At 42.3% G+C, this 16,103-nt stretch overlaps 1 protein-coding gene across 9 annotated transcripts in view; it reads right to left on the bottom strand.

Annotated features, from left to right (window-relative positions):
- The window catches only part of LOC139789337 (calpastatin-like), a 61,005-nt gene that overhangs the window by 14,315 nt on the left and 30,587 nt on the right, over positions 1 to 16,103 (bottom strand). For all 9 annotated transcript variants that reach the window (XM_071729870.1, XM_071729869.1, XM_071729874.1 and 6 more), the window contains 13 exons: positions 13,008 to 13,067; positions 9,212 to 9,262; positions 8,912 to 8,968; positions 8,551 to 8,667; positions 7,128 to 7,220; positions 6,538 to 6,639; positions 5,698 to 5,778; positions 5,555 to 5,608; positions 4,806 to 4,898; positions 4,545 to 4,640; positions 3,865 to 3,963; positions 2,649 to 2,732; positions 1,684 to 1,731 (listed from right to left, as the gene is read on the bottom strand). In XM_071729870.1, coding sequence (XP_071585971.1) covers positions 1,684 to 1,731; positions 2,649 to 2,732; positions 3,865 to 3,963; positions 4,545 to 4,640; positions 4,806 to 4,898; positions 5,555 to 5,608; positions 5,698 to 5,778; positions 6,538 to 6,639; positions 7,128 to 7,220; positions 8,551 to 8,667; positions 8,912 to 8,968; positions 9,212 to 9,262; positions 13,008 to 13,067 — 1,035 coding nt within the window. The remainder of the gene's footprint in view (positions 1 to 1,683; positions 1,732 to 2,648; positions 2,733 to 3,864; positions 3,964 to 4,544; positions 4,641 to 4,805; positions 4,899 to 5,554; positions 5,609 to 5,697; positions 5,779 to 6,537; positions 6,640 to 7,127; positions 7,221 to 8,550; positions 8,668 to 8,911; positions 8,969 to 9,211; positions 9,263 to 13,007; positions 13,068 to 16,103) is intronic.

Raw genomic sequence — 16,103 nt, 5'->3', positions numbered from 1 at the left:
GAGGACATTTCTAAAGGAGTCTCTTGTTTTCCATCCCACTTTCCTTCCTGTGCCAATCAGTGAACTGAAGTCTTCATAAAATGTTTCATCACATAAAGCCCCACTTTTTATAACAACTAAATGCCTCCTCTGAATCAAAAGAAGCATTCAGGCAACAATAACTTTTGCCATGAGAGTAAAGGCACTGCATGTACCTAAAGGTGTGCAGAGTGGAGGCCCAAGGAACAGAAGCCCTGTTTGAAATCATGAAGGAAGAACAAGTTTGCACCCATCAGAATCAAGGAGGAACTGGACATGGCTGAAGGTTTTTCAGCTTTTGATATGATTTGTTTTGCTGGCTTTGGTTTCACAGATCTAAATTACTGGTGATACCACAGCAATACTGGTGAACACAACCTGCTCAAAATTAGCTTCTTCAAATTAAAAGCAGTGAAGCAGTGCTGGAAAAAACTCCTGCACTGAGGAAAACACTGCAACCCATGACTTAGATACCCCTGTGATTCACTTCCAGAATAACCACTCAGTGACACTTAGGCCTGAGTGAGAGAGGTGGAAAACCACAGGAACACTTATTTTTCTACTAACCACTTAAATCTTTTGGCATGAGACCTCCAGGCTCATCTTTGCTTTGGTTTTGCACTGGCCTTCAGCTGAGCTGTGAGCCCCTCTCCCTTAACTCAGGCCACATTCCTCTCCTGGAGCTTGCATTGCCTTTGTGTGACACCTCTTTCCTGCTCCCCATGGATCAGGGAGCTTGTCCCCTGATTCTTAGGGCTTGTCCCAAACCAGTGCCCTCAGACCACAGCAGTTTTTTGCCTTGTGACTGGTGTTCTTTCTGTGCAGCTCCCATGCTCAGTGTGACTGCATGTCTCTGACACATGAATTTCCAGAGACCTGAAGTCTTTCCATCACTGCCTTTGTGCTCCTCCATATTTCAAGCCTGATAATGTAGTGATTTCACACTTATGCTAAAAAGGCACAGTGCCATTCTCACTCAGACTGTCCCTGACCTTCACGCTTGCTTCAAAAGGACAGAGGCTTCCTGTACTCTCCCAATTTTGCCAGGACTTCTGACCTCAGAGTACCTCCTAAGTGAAGCCCTTGGTTTCCTCAGTGCAGTTCCTTTGTTTTTCCTTTCTTCCTCTGCGTTTTAAATCACTTTTGTAACTTTCTATTTCAATCTCTTCATTCTGTCTTGCACTTCCCAGGCCCTGACAGGTACTTTTTGCAAAGCCCAAGTTGTTCTTTGTGACTAGGAAAAGATCCACAGCAGCACTTTCCTACTTTGCTTTGTATTTGATAGCTACTGAGAGGAAACTGTGAAGAAATCAAGACTTCCCTGCCCTGCCTCTCTCTGTCCTTCAAAAGACCTCTACAGAACACCATACACCAACTCCCCACACAGCTCTTCTTTGTGTCAGCAGTCATTTCTGTAACTACCCCCTGCCATTATAATCTCTAAACATTTTTCTCAGTATCAGATCCTCATTCACATCCAGTAAAATTCCAGTAAAAAATTCCAGTAAAAACAGCTTTCCCTTGACACTTGGTACCAGTAGGTTTTGTGTAAGGAAGCAAGCCCAGTCAGACCAGCAAACTGGTCTGGCACAGAGAGAAGTGATGGCACAGAGGGAGGTAAGAGGGTATCTATCCACAGTCCTACCATACTGTCAGTTTTCTAACCTTTGGTTTGTCTTCAGGCTTTGGTAAGATTGGTTTTCCATCCTTATCCTAAAAGCAAAGGAAGTGTCATTGACATTTTGCCATTGTTAAAAAAGTTTATTCCCACCAAAAAACAATGTAAAATAAGTGATACACACAAGGTGAAACCAGAGACACAGTAACAGGAATTCCTCTCAACAGGGAGTTCAACAGCCATGTAAGTGGGTAAAAACAGAAAATGTGATGTCAGCACAAGACAAATGGGCCAGGGGATCAAAATGTGTTAATTCAGTGTCAATATGAAGGAATCAATCCAGCAATAAAACAATCTCTGAATACCACAAACAAACTTTTGCACTTGAATAAGTAACAGGTTAAATTCAAGGCCAGGCAGTCTTTAAGTATGTAAAAAAAAAAAAAAGTGGTAAAACTGCTCCTTCTTAAACAGAATGCTGAGTTTATCTCCAGCAAGGCCCAGGTGTAGAGCAGCCTTGCTAACATCAGTTATACTCATAATGTCACAAAAACTTCAATTCTGGTATTTATGGAAAACACACCTCAGTTCTGTTGTTGCTTTGCTTAACCTTCATCAAATGTCCACCAACTTAAGTGAAAAATCTCAAAAAATTTAGAGCAGTTTTCATACCACTTTGCCATAGTGTTTCAAGGTTACATCACAAAGTGATAACCAAGAGAAATTCTGTAAGGGAATGGGTTTTACTACACTGAGGTTTAATATCAGGAGCAAGTAACAGATCTCTAGGGAAAGAATGTGTGACCTGGGAAGATCAGATCTTTGCCCAGATTCCCTGAAAAACTCATTCATGCCCACAATGAGATAAAGAAATCAACAACAGGAGCAAGCCATTGATTGAATACTAATTTTTCTTATTTTTCCCACATTCTTTGCCTCTCTGTGACAAAATGAAATGAAGTGTCAGATGTAGTGCCCTACTGACAAAGAAATGAAGATATGAAAAACTTACCAGTTCTGGTGTTAACCTGTATTCTGGAGGTATTGCATCATCACGTTCTCCAGGCTTTTCTTCTTTTTTCTCTTTGGCTTTTGCCTTTAAGAGAAGGAAAAAAAATCACTTAGAGAAACTGAAATAAAAACCACAGGTACACCCCATTATCAAGATTCTTCAGCCTACTGTACTTCTACTTTGAAGAAGTACTAGCATCAGAAAAAATTATTCCATATATCAAGATGTTAAAGTGCCTCAATTTATTTGTAATAAATTTGTGGTAAAATTGCTATGGCTTAGGAATCAATGCCATACGTGAATATGGCTATTTTATTTTATATTCTAAAAAACTCCAGACACTATTCAGAGCCATAACTTTGTGTCAAGTACTTCTAGAATTTTCATGGTGTACAAAATCCTCAGGTTTCCTTGGATTTCATCACTGTGATGATACGAGCTGCAATCCTCTAGTAATAAGGAGTAATCCATCACTCCTTACAACCCTCAGGATGTTCTTCATGAAGCACCCATTAAATTATCTAATGGCACAGACTGAGTCAATCTGCAACACAATGTGCCCTTTTTTGTCAAAGTGGAATGTCAGCAAGTCCTACTGGTACTAAGTTATTTTCTGCTATTTGCCAGTGATTTGTTTGCTCTGAGCTGTAAGAGAAGGCAGGAGAAAATAACATACCAGTAGGGTTTATGGGCAGAGTTTGCAAAATCAAACTAAAAAGTTCAAGGTCCAAACACAGGGTATCTAACTGCTGAAGAAAAATAAAAAGTCTTAGAAGGCACATGAAAGGCAAGACTCAAACCAGAACACTATTGGGGTCCAGTAGGAAAAAAGAATATATACAATAAAACCCCCAAAAGTTAATTAAAATTCAAACAGCAAGTAAGTGCAAAACAGAGGCTTCCTCTAAGTTGTACCCAGTGCTTGGGGAAAAACCAGACCAAGCAGCAGCAGGAAAGGTGTTTGTGTTTTTGGAGGTATGTGTCTACAGACAAATGAAATACAGATTTTCCAGACCACCTGGATATTTTGTGTTCTACCTATACTCACTTGGATTTCTTAATTTTCTTAATTGTGTTAACATTCAGACACTTTGTAGGCTTTTGACATGAATGCCACTTTGTTATTATTTTACAGGTTTGTACTGTATCTAACAAAGAAGGCTCAGGATTCCATGGCAGAATCAGAAAGCTGCTGTACAAAGAGGTCAGATCATACCTCTGACACCTCCACAACAGGACCAGGATCTTCCTTAGGTTCAGGTTCAGGTCCACCAAGAGTATCAAGAAGAGCTTCCATTGCATCATCTTTAACTTCCTGTGAAATTGATGAAAATATGCAAATTATGTCCCCTTGTCTTTAAACTGACAGAGGTTTTAGCTTACACGTCTTTTGTGCTGCATATAAAACAAGCAACCAGCAAGATAGAGAAAAAAAAAACCCACAAAAAACTAACAAACCAAAAATAACCATAGGACCAGGTAACACAAATTGCCAAAAATAAACCCCAGAAAATGTAAGATCACATTTGCACTCTACAGAAGACAACAGAAATGTATGTAAAACCATGAGAAAATCACATTACATCCAAGCTGCAAACACATATCACAACAAGCTAAGGAAATACATACATTTTTCTGCCCTATTGCATCTAGCCAGAAGAACTGCAGTTATTCTGCAGAAGAATCCACAAAGAATTATCAACTGACCTAACCAGGCCAGATCTTTAACATAAAGTTAAAAGTCTGAGCAATGGCAAGTCCTGTTATTCCTCTGCTTCCAAACAGGATTTACAACTGAAAATGAGGATGGTAAGAACCCTAACAGAATCAGGAACACATAAAATATGAGTTTGTTAATTTTGGTAAGTTAACTAGTCAAAGAATAACTAGGTGTACCTCTTGTGATTTTGGTTTTTTCTCCTTAGGAGGAGCTGAGGTCTTGACTGCACTTGCTGCTTGTGCTTGCACAATTTCTCCTTCCTTGCTTGGTTTCTTCTCCAAAAGGACAAATCAAGAGTTAGGAAATTACAGGTACATTTCCCAAAGTAAAAAGAAGGCATAATTGTAAACAGAATTTTAAAGAAAAATATTAAAATAGTACTAATGGTAGTATTTAATTGCAAGAGAGGCATGGGAGGGCAAGGAAAAGATCAATACCTCTGTCAAGCTCTTCTTTTCTTCAGCAGCAGCAGCAGTACAGGTGAAGTCAGATGACAGGGCCTCTGCAAGCTCATCATCTGTCATTGGTTTCTGAGCAAGAAATTCCAAAATAGGTTATGTTTATGGAAGTTGAAATATCAGTGCTCTCAAACATGGCATAAAATCTGAGTGTGCTCCATGCTCAGTCACACAATAAGCTCATAAGCACATGCTGCTGACACAGAGAAAAAAACAACCCAAAAACCAAAGCTATCTCCTCTCACTGGCTGATTCATTTTTAGATTAACTTTTCTTTTTATATGTTAAATTTATAAGCAGTAAAACTGAGCTGGCTTTGGAATTCTATTAGTAAGGATTGAAATTCAAGCAATCTTGCTAGACATCTTGCTAGATATTATTCAAGACAATCTTGCTAGAAGAAACTGCTGCATGCATGCAATTTCTTCCTTTTATTGTTATTACACCAAGTATCTCTAAGAACATTGATTTAATTTCTCTCAGCTTCAGTCCAAGCCCAGAAAATTCCTACTTCATTACTAAAAATATCTGTGCCAAACTCCATTTAGCTTTGTCTGTGTTATCTGGCACACCACAGTCCCCTGCCACTTCCTGGGATTTCTGGAAGACAGGCAACATTTACAGTTTTCTAGGAATCCAATGGTAATTGGATTATTTTACCTCCAAGTATAAAAAACCAAAACAAAATAAACCAAAATAAAACAACACACAACAACAACAAGTCTTACTTCATCTTGCTCGTTTGCTTTTGGTGGGACTCCATCCTTGCCATCCCCTATTTTCTAAAATGAGAATGAATTTTGCAGTAAATATGAAGAAAAAGTATCCAAGAGGAAAGAAAACATGGATCAGAATATTTTAACTCACTAACCTTCAACATTTCAACATACTTTGGAGGAAGAGAACCTTCCCGTTTACCCAGTTCCTCCAAGTATGTTGAGGATACAACATCCTGTGAAAAGAAAGCACTCATTAATGGTTTTGTACTTTACTGAAATGGATTCCTCATTTACATCTCTCTGCATTAACACTTCTGGGAAGGAAAAAGGGTTGGCTGGGTGAGGGCCAGGCCTGGACTGAGACTATAAGCTGCTTTTCAGAGCCCTGTGTCACTCATCTCCACCATCCATGGAGCAGAACTGTGCTCCAGCACTGACACAAACATCCCATGGTCAGACACAGCATGTCCTGCTGTGCATGGACTGAGTTTAAAAATCTGCACATTCAAACATTGTTATTGTGGCTGATTACTGCACTGAGCTTGTAATCTGAATCCTTCTCACTCTCCCATTCTAACTCAGGAAAAGTATGCATTCTCTCACCAAATCCTCTATGTTTTTTTACTCTTTCTCAAGTAGAAATGAAACCTCCTAGGTTGTTCACAGTTTGTTAGATCTCCATCACTGCCTTCTGTAGGTCCTACAGAGACCGTCACAGAATTGTCATGGTAGGAAAAGACCCCTAAGAGCACTGCATGCAGCAACCTTGCTTAGAAGTCAGTTCAAAAAGCAACAAACTTCCTTTGCTGACCTTTGCCTATTTTCTGCTGCCTTTGTGTGTTGCTGAAAACAATGCTAAATGCAACTGTGCAAACTCTGTTTTACCTCTTAGCAGGTCAAAGTGACAAATACTGGAACAACGTTTTGCTAAGCAACCACAGACATTTTACAGCCTAATCTTCTAAAAAATAAAAATTAAAAACGTAAAATACCACAACTGCTGGGCCAGTGTAGACAGGACTTGTAGGCACATCATCTTCAGGTCCACCCAGGGTGTCTATCAGGCTGTCTAGTGCAGACTCATCCATGCCAGCCTAAGAAATAAACACACCATTACAGAAGTTATCATACTGTACAAGGAAAGAAACAAACAAAAATCTGGATACTCTGGAGAATCTGCAGAAAACTCCTGGAAACCAAACCAAAAGCATTCTTTCAGTATCCCCCCCACTTGCCAGATTCTTCAGTGAGAGATGTTTTTAAAGTCAGTAAGAAGACAGTTTGTATTTACATACCAGCTGATACACATGCACAAATATACAGACACAAAGAAGAGTAACTGATTTTACACCAGGTGTGGCAAAAGTGATTTTAACAACAGCAACAAAAAAATTAACAGTGATCCAACAAAACACAGATGACCCTCCACTAGTTTCCACCAATTCTACTAACTACTACATAGCAATACCCCAACAGCTGATTTATTTTTTTTTTTTTAGGAAAACAAAGCATTTCAATGAAAGAAACACTCAGTGAGATGTTTTTAAAAGGGAAGCATTCTCCTGGGACTGTGTTTACCAACCTCAGCACTGGACTTCTCAGCTGCAGTAACCACACTTGTGCCAGCTGCACCTGCACCAGCTGTGCCAGACACCAGGGACATCTCAGGTTTAGGCTGGAGAAATATCAACAAAATTAAGAGATTACTTCATTGCCCTATGTCGAAAATTCTAGAGACAAAGCCACATTAAAAACACAATCTTCTTAGGCAGGTGTATCTATGGTCCCTCTTCATCTACACTTGGAATAAAAAAGATAATCTGGTTCTACCTGCTGTCTGAATGGTCTGAAGTTGAGCAGCTGCACCTTGCATGGTATGTGGAGTTTCAATGAGCTTCCCAAAAGCTGAGATGAATGAGAAGAGGAGCTCCAGACACACAGCACATGGGAGCAGCCCTACACAGCTCTGAGAATCTTCATGGGAACAGCTCTACACAGCCCTGAGCACCTTAATGCTGCCTGCTTGGCCAGCAGCCAGGGTGCTGTGCAATGGAGGAGGTGTACAGAGAGGACAAGAGGTGGATGCACATCAGGATCAGCAAAGAGCCAGCACAAACCACCAGCACCACCTGGCTGGGAGCTCTGTGGGCAGCTGATGCTTACCCAGTAATGCTCTTAGACTGGGGTTAGATGGAAGTGGTACATTTAGGATCATAGAATCCTAGAATTGGCTGGGTTGGAAGGGACCTCAGAGCTCATCAAGTCCAACCCTTGCTCCACTCCCCCTGTGGTTCCCAGCCCATGGCACTGAGTGCCACATCCAGGCTCTTTTGAAATATCTCCAGGGATGGAGAATCCACCCCTTCCCTGGGCAGCCCATTCCAATGGCTGATCACCCTCTCCAGAAAGAAATTCTTTCTAATGTCCAACCTAAACCTCCCCTGGCACAACTTGAGACCTCTTGTGCCCTCTTGTCTTGCTGAGAGTTGCCTGGGAAAAGAGCCCAACCCCCCCCTGGCTCCAACCTCCTTTCAGGGAGTTGTAGAGAGTGATGAGGTCTCCCCTGAGCCTCCTCTTCTCCAGCCTCAACACCCCCAGCTCCCTCAGCCCTTCCTCACAGCACTTGTGCTGGATCCCTTCCCAGCCTCCTTGCTCTTCTCTGGACCTGCTCCAGCACCTCAAGCTCCTTCCTGAGCTGAGGGGCCCAGAACTGGACACAGGACTCAAGCTGTGGCCTCACCAGGGCTGAGCACAGGGGCAGAATCCCTTCCCTGGACCTGCTGGCCACGCTGTTCCTGAATGGATGTTAAGCCCCAGATTTTAAAGCAGCACAAGCAGGTCTGTCATAAACAACTTTAGACACAAAACAGCTTTTGAGTTTTTCTACACTGTGATTTTTCGTGGGCCCAGTCTCACTTTACAATACTCAGCATAAGAATTTACTTGGATTTCTAACCCTTACAAGAATATAAATAATAAAAAATGAATTGCTACTTCTACTCTACCTTTGCTGTCCCTGTGGAGGTTGCTTGTGGGGGCTGGTCAGATTGAGTTATAGTTCCTTTTCCTGCATTATTTGCTTCAGAAGTTGTTGTCACAGAAGGTGAGGTTTGGCTTTTTCCCTGTGTAATGATGAACCATTATCATTAGATACAAAACACTCATGGGATGGCTTTCTTTGGTTTGTTTTTTTAATTTTTTTTAAAGGAAAGAAAGAGGAAAAATACCAAAAGGAGACCTCACTTAAAAACAACTAAAACCAACCAAAACAAAACAAAACAAAAAACCCCAAAACAACGAGAACAAAACAAAACCAAAAAAAACCAACAAAAACCCAAAGAGGGAGATAGAAATGACACAACTTACATCACTGGGTTCCTTTTTCCTCTCTTCAGACATCTGTTCATTTTGAGAGTCTGATGCCTGTCACAAAATAAAAAATTGAGAAAATTTACCCCTCCCACCATTCAATGGTAAGGAACATGATCTTGTTCAAATAAACACAAGACAGATTTAAACAGCTGCCAGCTCCCAGCTCTCCTGCACACAGGTATGTTACCAGCCACACAGCATTTTGTGTGGCTCTGCAGCAGACAAGACTTTAACCTCTTTTTATAAAGTTAGCCAAAGGCCAAAGTACACCTAAGGTGAAAGGCAAGTGTTTACCTTGTTTGGCTGTGTGCTTTTTCCAGATTCTGATTTGGTTGTTGGTGTGGGCTGCAATGTAAGGAACAAATATTCAGAGAGAGCTTAAAATGCTTGGTTATTTCAGAGGGGTCAGTGATTTTCATAAGGAAGAATCTCAGAGAGGCTCAGTCATGATCACACACGCTGTGTAACTCACACCCAGGGTTTGATCCTGCAGACTGCAGCAACCTCTGCAAACACACACACACACACTCACATTCCTCAGGTGCAGGACTGGAAACAGAGGGAAGGGAGATATTAAAACAAAGGTAATGAACACCTGGATTTACACCTGAGCTTCTTCTGTGTGGCCATGCCACAGAATTGATTCCCTGTGACTCACCTCAAGTCCAAGCACAGTAAACAATAAATTGCTACCAACAGAAACATGTAAGAACAAACACTGAAAAATTGAAGAGCAGCTGTATCTGGTAATCAGAGAGAAAAATGAAAATAACAGCCTCCTCACTGTAGTCTTATTATTTTTTCCTGCTCTTGCTACTCCAGCTGTTCTACAATTAACAAAACAAAAGCCCCATAAAAGGCTTAGTAGCAAGGCTGCTGCCTGCTGCACAAGCCTGTCCTGTACACAAGCACATCCAGCTTCTGCTTTCTAGCTGACCACATGAAGTAAGTTGCTTAATTAGTTTACCATTTGTTCTGCAAGTATTTGCTCCCACATACTCAACAGCATGAACGTGCACGAAAATGTAGATGCCCAGGTGTAAGCTTGGCAGAGGTCCTGAAGCTGCAAACCACAGCAAAGACCACAGCACCACGTACAAGTAAATCACAAGAGGTAAAATATTGCAAGACAGGGAGGACAAATATTTCTCAGCTTCCAAACTGCATGAAAAAAACCTAAGGAAAAAACCCAACATAATAAAAAAAAATAAAAAAATCACTAAACCTCTCAGTTTCTCCCTTTCAGCTTTTGTCTTACCATCTTGCCTGATTAAAACACCTGAATTCTGAGGCTCAGCCATAACTGATAAGCTCCCACTTGCACATCCTGGCTATCCAGCTCCCATATAGGTAACTCAAAAACATGCCAAGGAGGTTCAAGATAACATTTTTACTTTCCTTGCCCTGGGACTGTTGCTGGTTCAGGACTTTAGCACCCTGCTCTTAGACCACAAATTCAGGTGTTCCTTATGTGGTTTTCAGCAGAAAAGTCAACATCCCTTTTGGAGGACAGTAAGATATATTTTACTTGCCTATCAGTCAGCACAAAGGAACAAGTCATTAGCAAGTGAATCCCCCCCTTTTTTTTAATGTAAATATTATTTTATGAAGTATTTAATGTTTTTTTTCTGCATGACATGTCTTATTCATTATTCTTGTATATCTTCTAAAGCCTGCAGAGCTGCTCAAGCTATCAGTGTATCTATGACAATGACACAGACTACATGGGCTCATATGGGACATGCTTTGATTTGAGACTTAACTGAAGATGCTGAGGCCATGATCACACAGGATCATGAGCACACACATGGTCACACAGAGGCATGTCTGCTTGGACTCACTTTTAGCAATAATAATGTTCAAATCTGTTTTTTTTAAAAAAAAAAGTTATTACCAGGTGAGTGGAACTAACAATCCTAGCACAAGACCACACATTCAGAGGCAAGTACTCAGTCATCCTTAAAACAGAGTCAGTGAGCAGTCACAGCCTGAAGCCACAGCACCAGTGTGCAGCCTGTGATGAATTCCTGGGGAGGAAAAGATGTTCCACCTGCCCTGTTCCTGCCTGCTTCCACCTCCTGCACTGGGCCATGTCTGAGAAGCCACATTTAAAACTGACTCAGGAAACTGAGAAACAGACTGGGAAAGAAAAATAGTATTTTTCACCTGTCTCCCCAGCTCTGTGCAGCTCACAGAGGGGTGAGCAGGGAACAAAGCTGAGTGGGATGTGGTTTTACTGGGGGGCACCCTGCTCCACTCCTGCAGTTGCCACAGGCTCCATGTCCTCCTGCCTGGTCCTCCAGCCCTGCCACCCAACCTCAGGGCCTCACCCACCAAACCAGAAGTTCCACATTCCTCCCTGGGCTGCCTACCCACAGCTTTCTCAGAGCCCTAATTGGAGACAAAGGATTCACAGACACAGAACTGGAAGCTGAGGAGGGATCCAGGGCATGCTTCAGAGCAGCTGCAGACTGTAGAGATTCCGAGACAGACAGATGAGACCTGGTTAGAGCAGACAATCAGGGAAGAGTAGCTAATTGGTTAAGAAATTTAAGACTAGACAAGAGAGTGACTCAGCAACCTTATTTGTTTTCAAGTCTACTGTCAGAATGAAGATGACTTGCTTAAAGCAGCAGGAGGAAGGCATTCATAATTCAACAGACGCCAAAATAAAACATTAATTCTCTTACATGCAAATGCAGGACATTCAGTGTTTAAATTTAAATGTTTAAAGGCAGTCTGTGTTTACCAGTCTCACAGTGCTGAAGTCTGGTATGTCTCTGCTACTCTATTTCTGCCTCAGCCTGCAACCTAATTACAAATTTACCACATTCTTTCTACAGTTACTTCATATTTCAAGAAGGGAAAGACTCTAAGTATTTCTAGAGAGCTGACTGGGTTAAGCCACAGGGAGAACAGCAGCAGTAAGAAGGATGACACGAGGAGGGTGATCACAAACATAAGAGGGAGATGGAACTGGAGACTGGCAGATCCCTTCCTTTGTGAGTATGGATGATCAGGCACAAATGGGAACAGGTTAATTGTCACCCAGCTCATTGAGACCTGGGACAACTCTGACAACTGTCAGACAGTCTGACAACTCTGTTTGGAGGAAAAGGGCTTTTAGAGTTTGAGGGGAACATCACAGCTAACCTCAAGATGGAGCTGGACCCTCCTCAGACCAGCACACTGAAATGACACACGAGGAGACAGAGAGAACCTGCAGCCCAGGAACTCCCCATTTGATGGAGGGGAAAAAAAATTATCCTGATAATACTAATTCTAATGAAGGTGACCAACCACCAGAACTGGCTACACTGTGCAGTCTGCAGCTGCAGGCATCCACAGCTGGGTGGGCAAGGCCTGGAGCAGGGGGCTTTGCTGTTGGACCTGGAGATGTCCCAGAGTCCTCCTCCAACCTGACCACCTCCTTTACTCACAGCCACACCAGGTGCAGACAGACCCAAGCTCTGCCACCCCACACACTCCTGATGGCCGAGCTTGGGATGCAGTATTTGTGCTGGTTTCACTGCTAGGATTATGTAAAATGGAGGAACGAGGGGGTCATTAGTCATTAGTTGAAATAATATACGTAAATCACCAGGCAACAAAGGCGTAAGTGAGGATTATGACTCTCTCCTAACAAGTACAGAACATGACTGATGACACAGCTCCAACAGTAAGAAGTTCTAGTCACAAGGCAAGACAGAACAAGCACAAAGGACAAAGGCAGGAAGTTGTCAGACAGCTGAAGGTTGAGTGAGAAAACGCAATTGTGCGTACACTAAAACCTCCCCAGGTCCTTATGTGAGAAATGATTATTAGGTATATAACTGTGTAATTACACTGGGGAGAGCTGTGCACATGTCACAAAGGGTGAATGAGCTAAAAATAACATCAGTGTTGCTGTCAAAATCTTCTGAGTACTTTGCACACCATTTGTTTAGGTATTTTTTGAGGAGGAAACTGAGCTGCAGAGAAGAAATAGGCAAAGTAAAGTTACTCAGTATCAAAGCACAAATAAAAAGAAAAACCATTGTTTTATATATTAGTGCCTAACTGCAAACATGAATTTCTCAGGAATTCATACCTTTGTTTCAGATGGTTCCATAATTCGTGGCTTTAATGCATCCACAGAGGGGGACTGCTTCTGAAAGGATGAAAAAAAAGCAAATTCATTAATTTCACCTTTGTTACACATATCAGTATTAGGCAACCATCAGCAACCAGAATTTATTAGGCATCTAGCTGAAAATTAAAAATAAGTTACTACTGAAAATTAGAATTATCCATTTAGATCTTCTGTCTTGCCTGTATTTCTACAACACATGTATGTAGATTTCAACAGCACGATGCTCATAGATCTTCTCACATTTTTTCTTCCCTGACATGTACTGAAAGCAAAGTTCATATTGAGCAGCAAAATCAACTCAAATCCTCCTCTCATACCAAAGCATATATACCTACTGTGCAGGACTTTCCCATATTTTTTAATTTTTCCTATCTTTTAGTAAAAAACGTACATTTGGACTGACTACTTATGTCACACATAATGCTCAATAATAAATTACCAAGCTGAAATATGTTGAGATAAAAAAGAATTAATCTGTATGTAACACACAAGTGTTACTACACATAGTACAACCCTGTTTTCTTACCTTCAGTGGTCTTAGTCTGAGAACAGCATGTTCCAGTGCTGCTGTGACTGTATCAAACTTCAAATCTCCAAAATTAATCTTTTAACTGTACCATCAATAATTTATATAGATGCAATAATACCTCTCTATTCCTGCTTCATGTTCCTCTGCTTAAAGCTGCATTTGCCACATGGATTACAGCAACACATTCATGGTTTACATTTAAATGAACAGCAAAAATTTACCAGTTTTCTGGATTTTTTATCCTTCATTGTAGGAAAACATACATTGTCTGAACGACCTCAAAATCCACACAGCTATTCCATACCTGAGGTGACTTCCACAGAAAAAATATCCTTGTTTCTGTCAGTTTTCCAGTACAAGCATTTCCCAACAGTAAGACAGAGGTTGTACAGAATGTTAAAGGTTCACTGCAGCCATGACTGTGCCCTCCACACCAGCAGATCAAAGGGACCATATCTGGTATCTCACACCTGAGTCAGAGGTTTGACTTCTCTAACTATGTGCTAGAGAGGATTTGCAATTGTCACACTACAGAAATGTAAGCAAGTAGTATATGCTTCCATACACATATATATATATATATATATATATATATATATATAAATACAGACAAATAGACTGACCACATAATAGATGATAACTTTGTTGAGTAGAGACATACACAGGAGTACATAAACCCTCCTACATCAGAACAGGGAGCAAATATTTTTTAATACCTTTTTTAAAAATTTTTGCATTACCAGGTAATCTGTAGGCAACACCGTATTTTTCTTAATTTGCCCTTCAGTGGTTTTTCCTTTGCTTTTCTTTCTTCCCCAGGAAATTAATCTGAATTCCTTCCACATGACTGACAAGTAGGTGTCTGCTCTACACTTTATTAGTCACTCTAGTCCCTGTCCATTTAATGAAAACAACATTCACCTGGCAGTATCTCAGAGATGTGGGGAGGATGCCTCCTTCCCTAGAAACACTCCGGGTTGATTTGAGGGAAAACAACCCTGTCCTGAGGAGCTGGAGGGCACAAGGGACCTCCTGCAGCCCCCTGCTGCTGTACCCCCATCCTCTCCTGGCTCCCTCAGGGGCACACACAGAGTGCCTTGCTTCATTCACAGCACATTTTCCCTCAATTCTTTGCCATCAGAACCACAATTTTTCCACTCTCTCCCTGAAAGGGCCACTGCAAGGAGGTAGGGATCATAGAATCATAGAATCCTAGGGGTTGGAAGGGACCTCAAAGATCATCTAGTCCAACCCCCCCTGCCAGAGCAGGGCCCCCTAGAGTACATCCCCTAGGAACGTGTCCAGGTGGGTTTTGAATGTCTCCAGTGAAGGAGACTCCACAACCCCCCTGGGCAGCCTGTTCCAGGGCTCTGTCACCCTTACAGTAAAAAAATTTTTTCTGATATTCAACTTGAACCTCCTATGCTCCAATTTACACCCATTACCCCTTGTCCTATCACTGGTCACCACTGAGAAAAGCCTAACTCCATCTCCCTGACACTCACCCCTTACATATTTGAAAACATTGATGAGGTCACCTCTCAGTCTCCTTTTCTCCAAACTAAAGAGCCCCAGCTCCCTCAGCCTTTCCTCATAAGGGAGATGTTCCACTCCCTTAATCATCTTAGTAGCTCTAAGGATACCCCTTCTGTCCCAACCCTTTAGAGCTGAGGGTCTGCAGCCACACTGAGCCTTGCAGACTGACCAAGCAGAGGCTGCCAAGGCCCAGCCCTCCATCTGCCAGCCACCAAATCACAGGAATCACAGAGAGGGATGGGATGGAAGGGACCTGGAGAGATCCTGGAATCCAATCCCTTGCCAGAGCAGGGTCACCTCCAGCAGGTCACACAGCAGAAATCCAGTGGGTTTGGGAAGTCTCCACAGGAGACTCCACAGGCTCCCTGGGCAGCCTGGGCCAGGGCTGCCTCACCCTCAGAGGGAAGAGGTTTTTCCTTGTATTTATGTGGAACCTCCTGTGCTCCAGCTTGTACCCATCACCCTTTGTCATGTCCCTGGGCATCACTGAGAGGGGCAGTTACACTCTGCTCCCTGCTTTTTTTCTTGTGATTTTCCTTTTCCAGAGGCCGTGCCCAGATGTTAACTGTCTGTGTTTGCTGCCTGACAGCACCCAGACGGGGAAGGAGGGGGTGAAGTAACTCCTGGGCTTGTGTCAGGGCTGGAGGTAAATATTAAAATGCTGCTTGGCAACCAGCACAATCGTGTCCTGACGCTGCAGAGCCAGGCAGGCACACCCTGCCCTTCCCGGGGAGACAAACCTGGGACCAGCACCCTGGCAGGAAGGTTGGGCTTGGGGTTAGAAAGGCAGGAAGGTGAGGCTGCCAAATGACTGAAAAGTGAGAAGGAAAAAAAAAAAAAAGGAGAGTTTGACTTGCCCCAGGGGTTTGGGTCTTGGTGGAGGCATCCAGGCTGCTGTTCCAAGGTGTGGGTGGGTTGTTAGGGATGTTCAACCCTTTCCAGTGGTGTCCAGGAACAGGACAAAGGATCAGGGGTTGGAGCCATTGGAA

Source organism: Heliangelus exortis, chromosome Z (assembly GCF_036169615.1).
Source record: "Heliangelus exortis chromosome Z, bHelExo1.hap1, whole genome shotgun sequence".
Lineage (NCBI taxonomy): Eukaryota > Metazoa > Chordata > Aves > Apodiformes > Trochilidae > Heliangelus > Heliangelus exortis.
The sequence above is the reverse complement of the archived record's forward strand: the minus strand, read 5'-3'. Positions and strand labels throughout refer to the sequence as shown.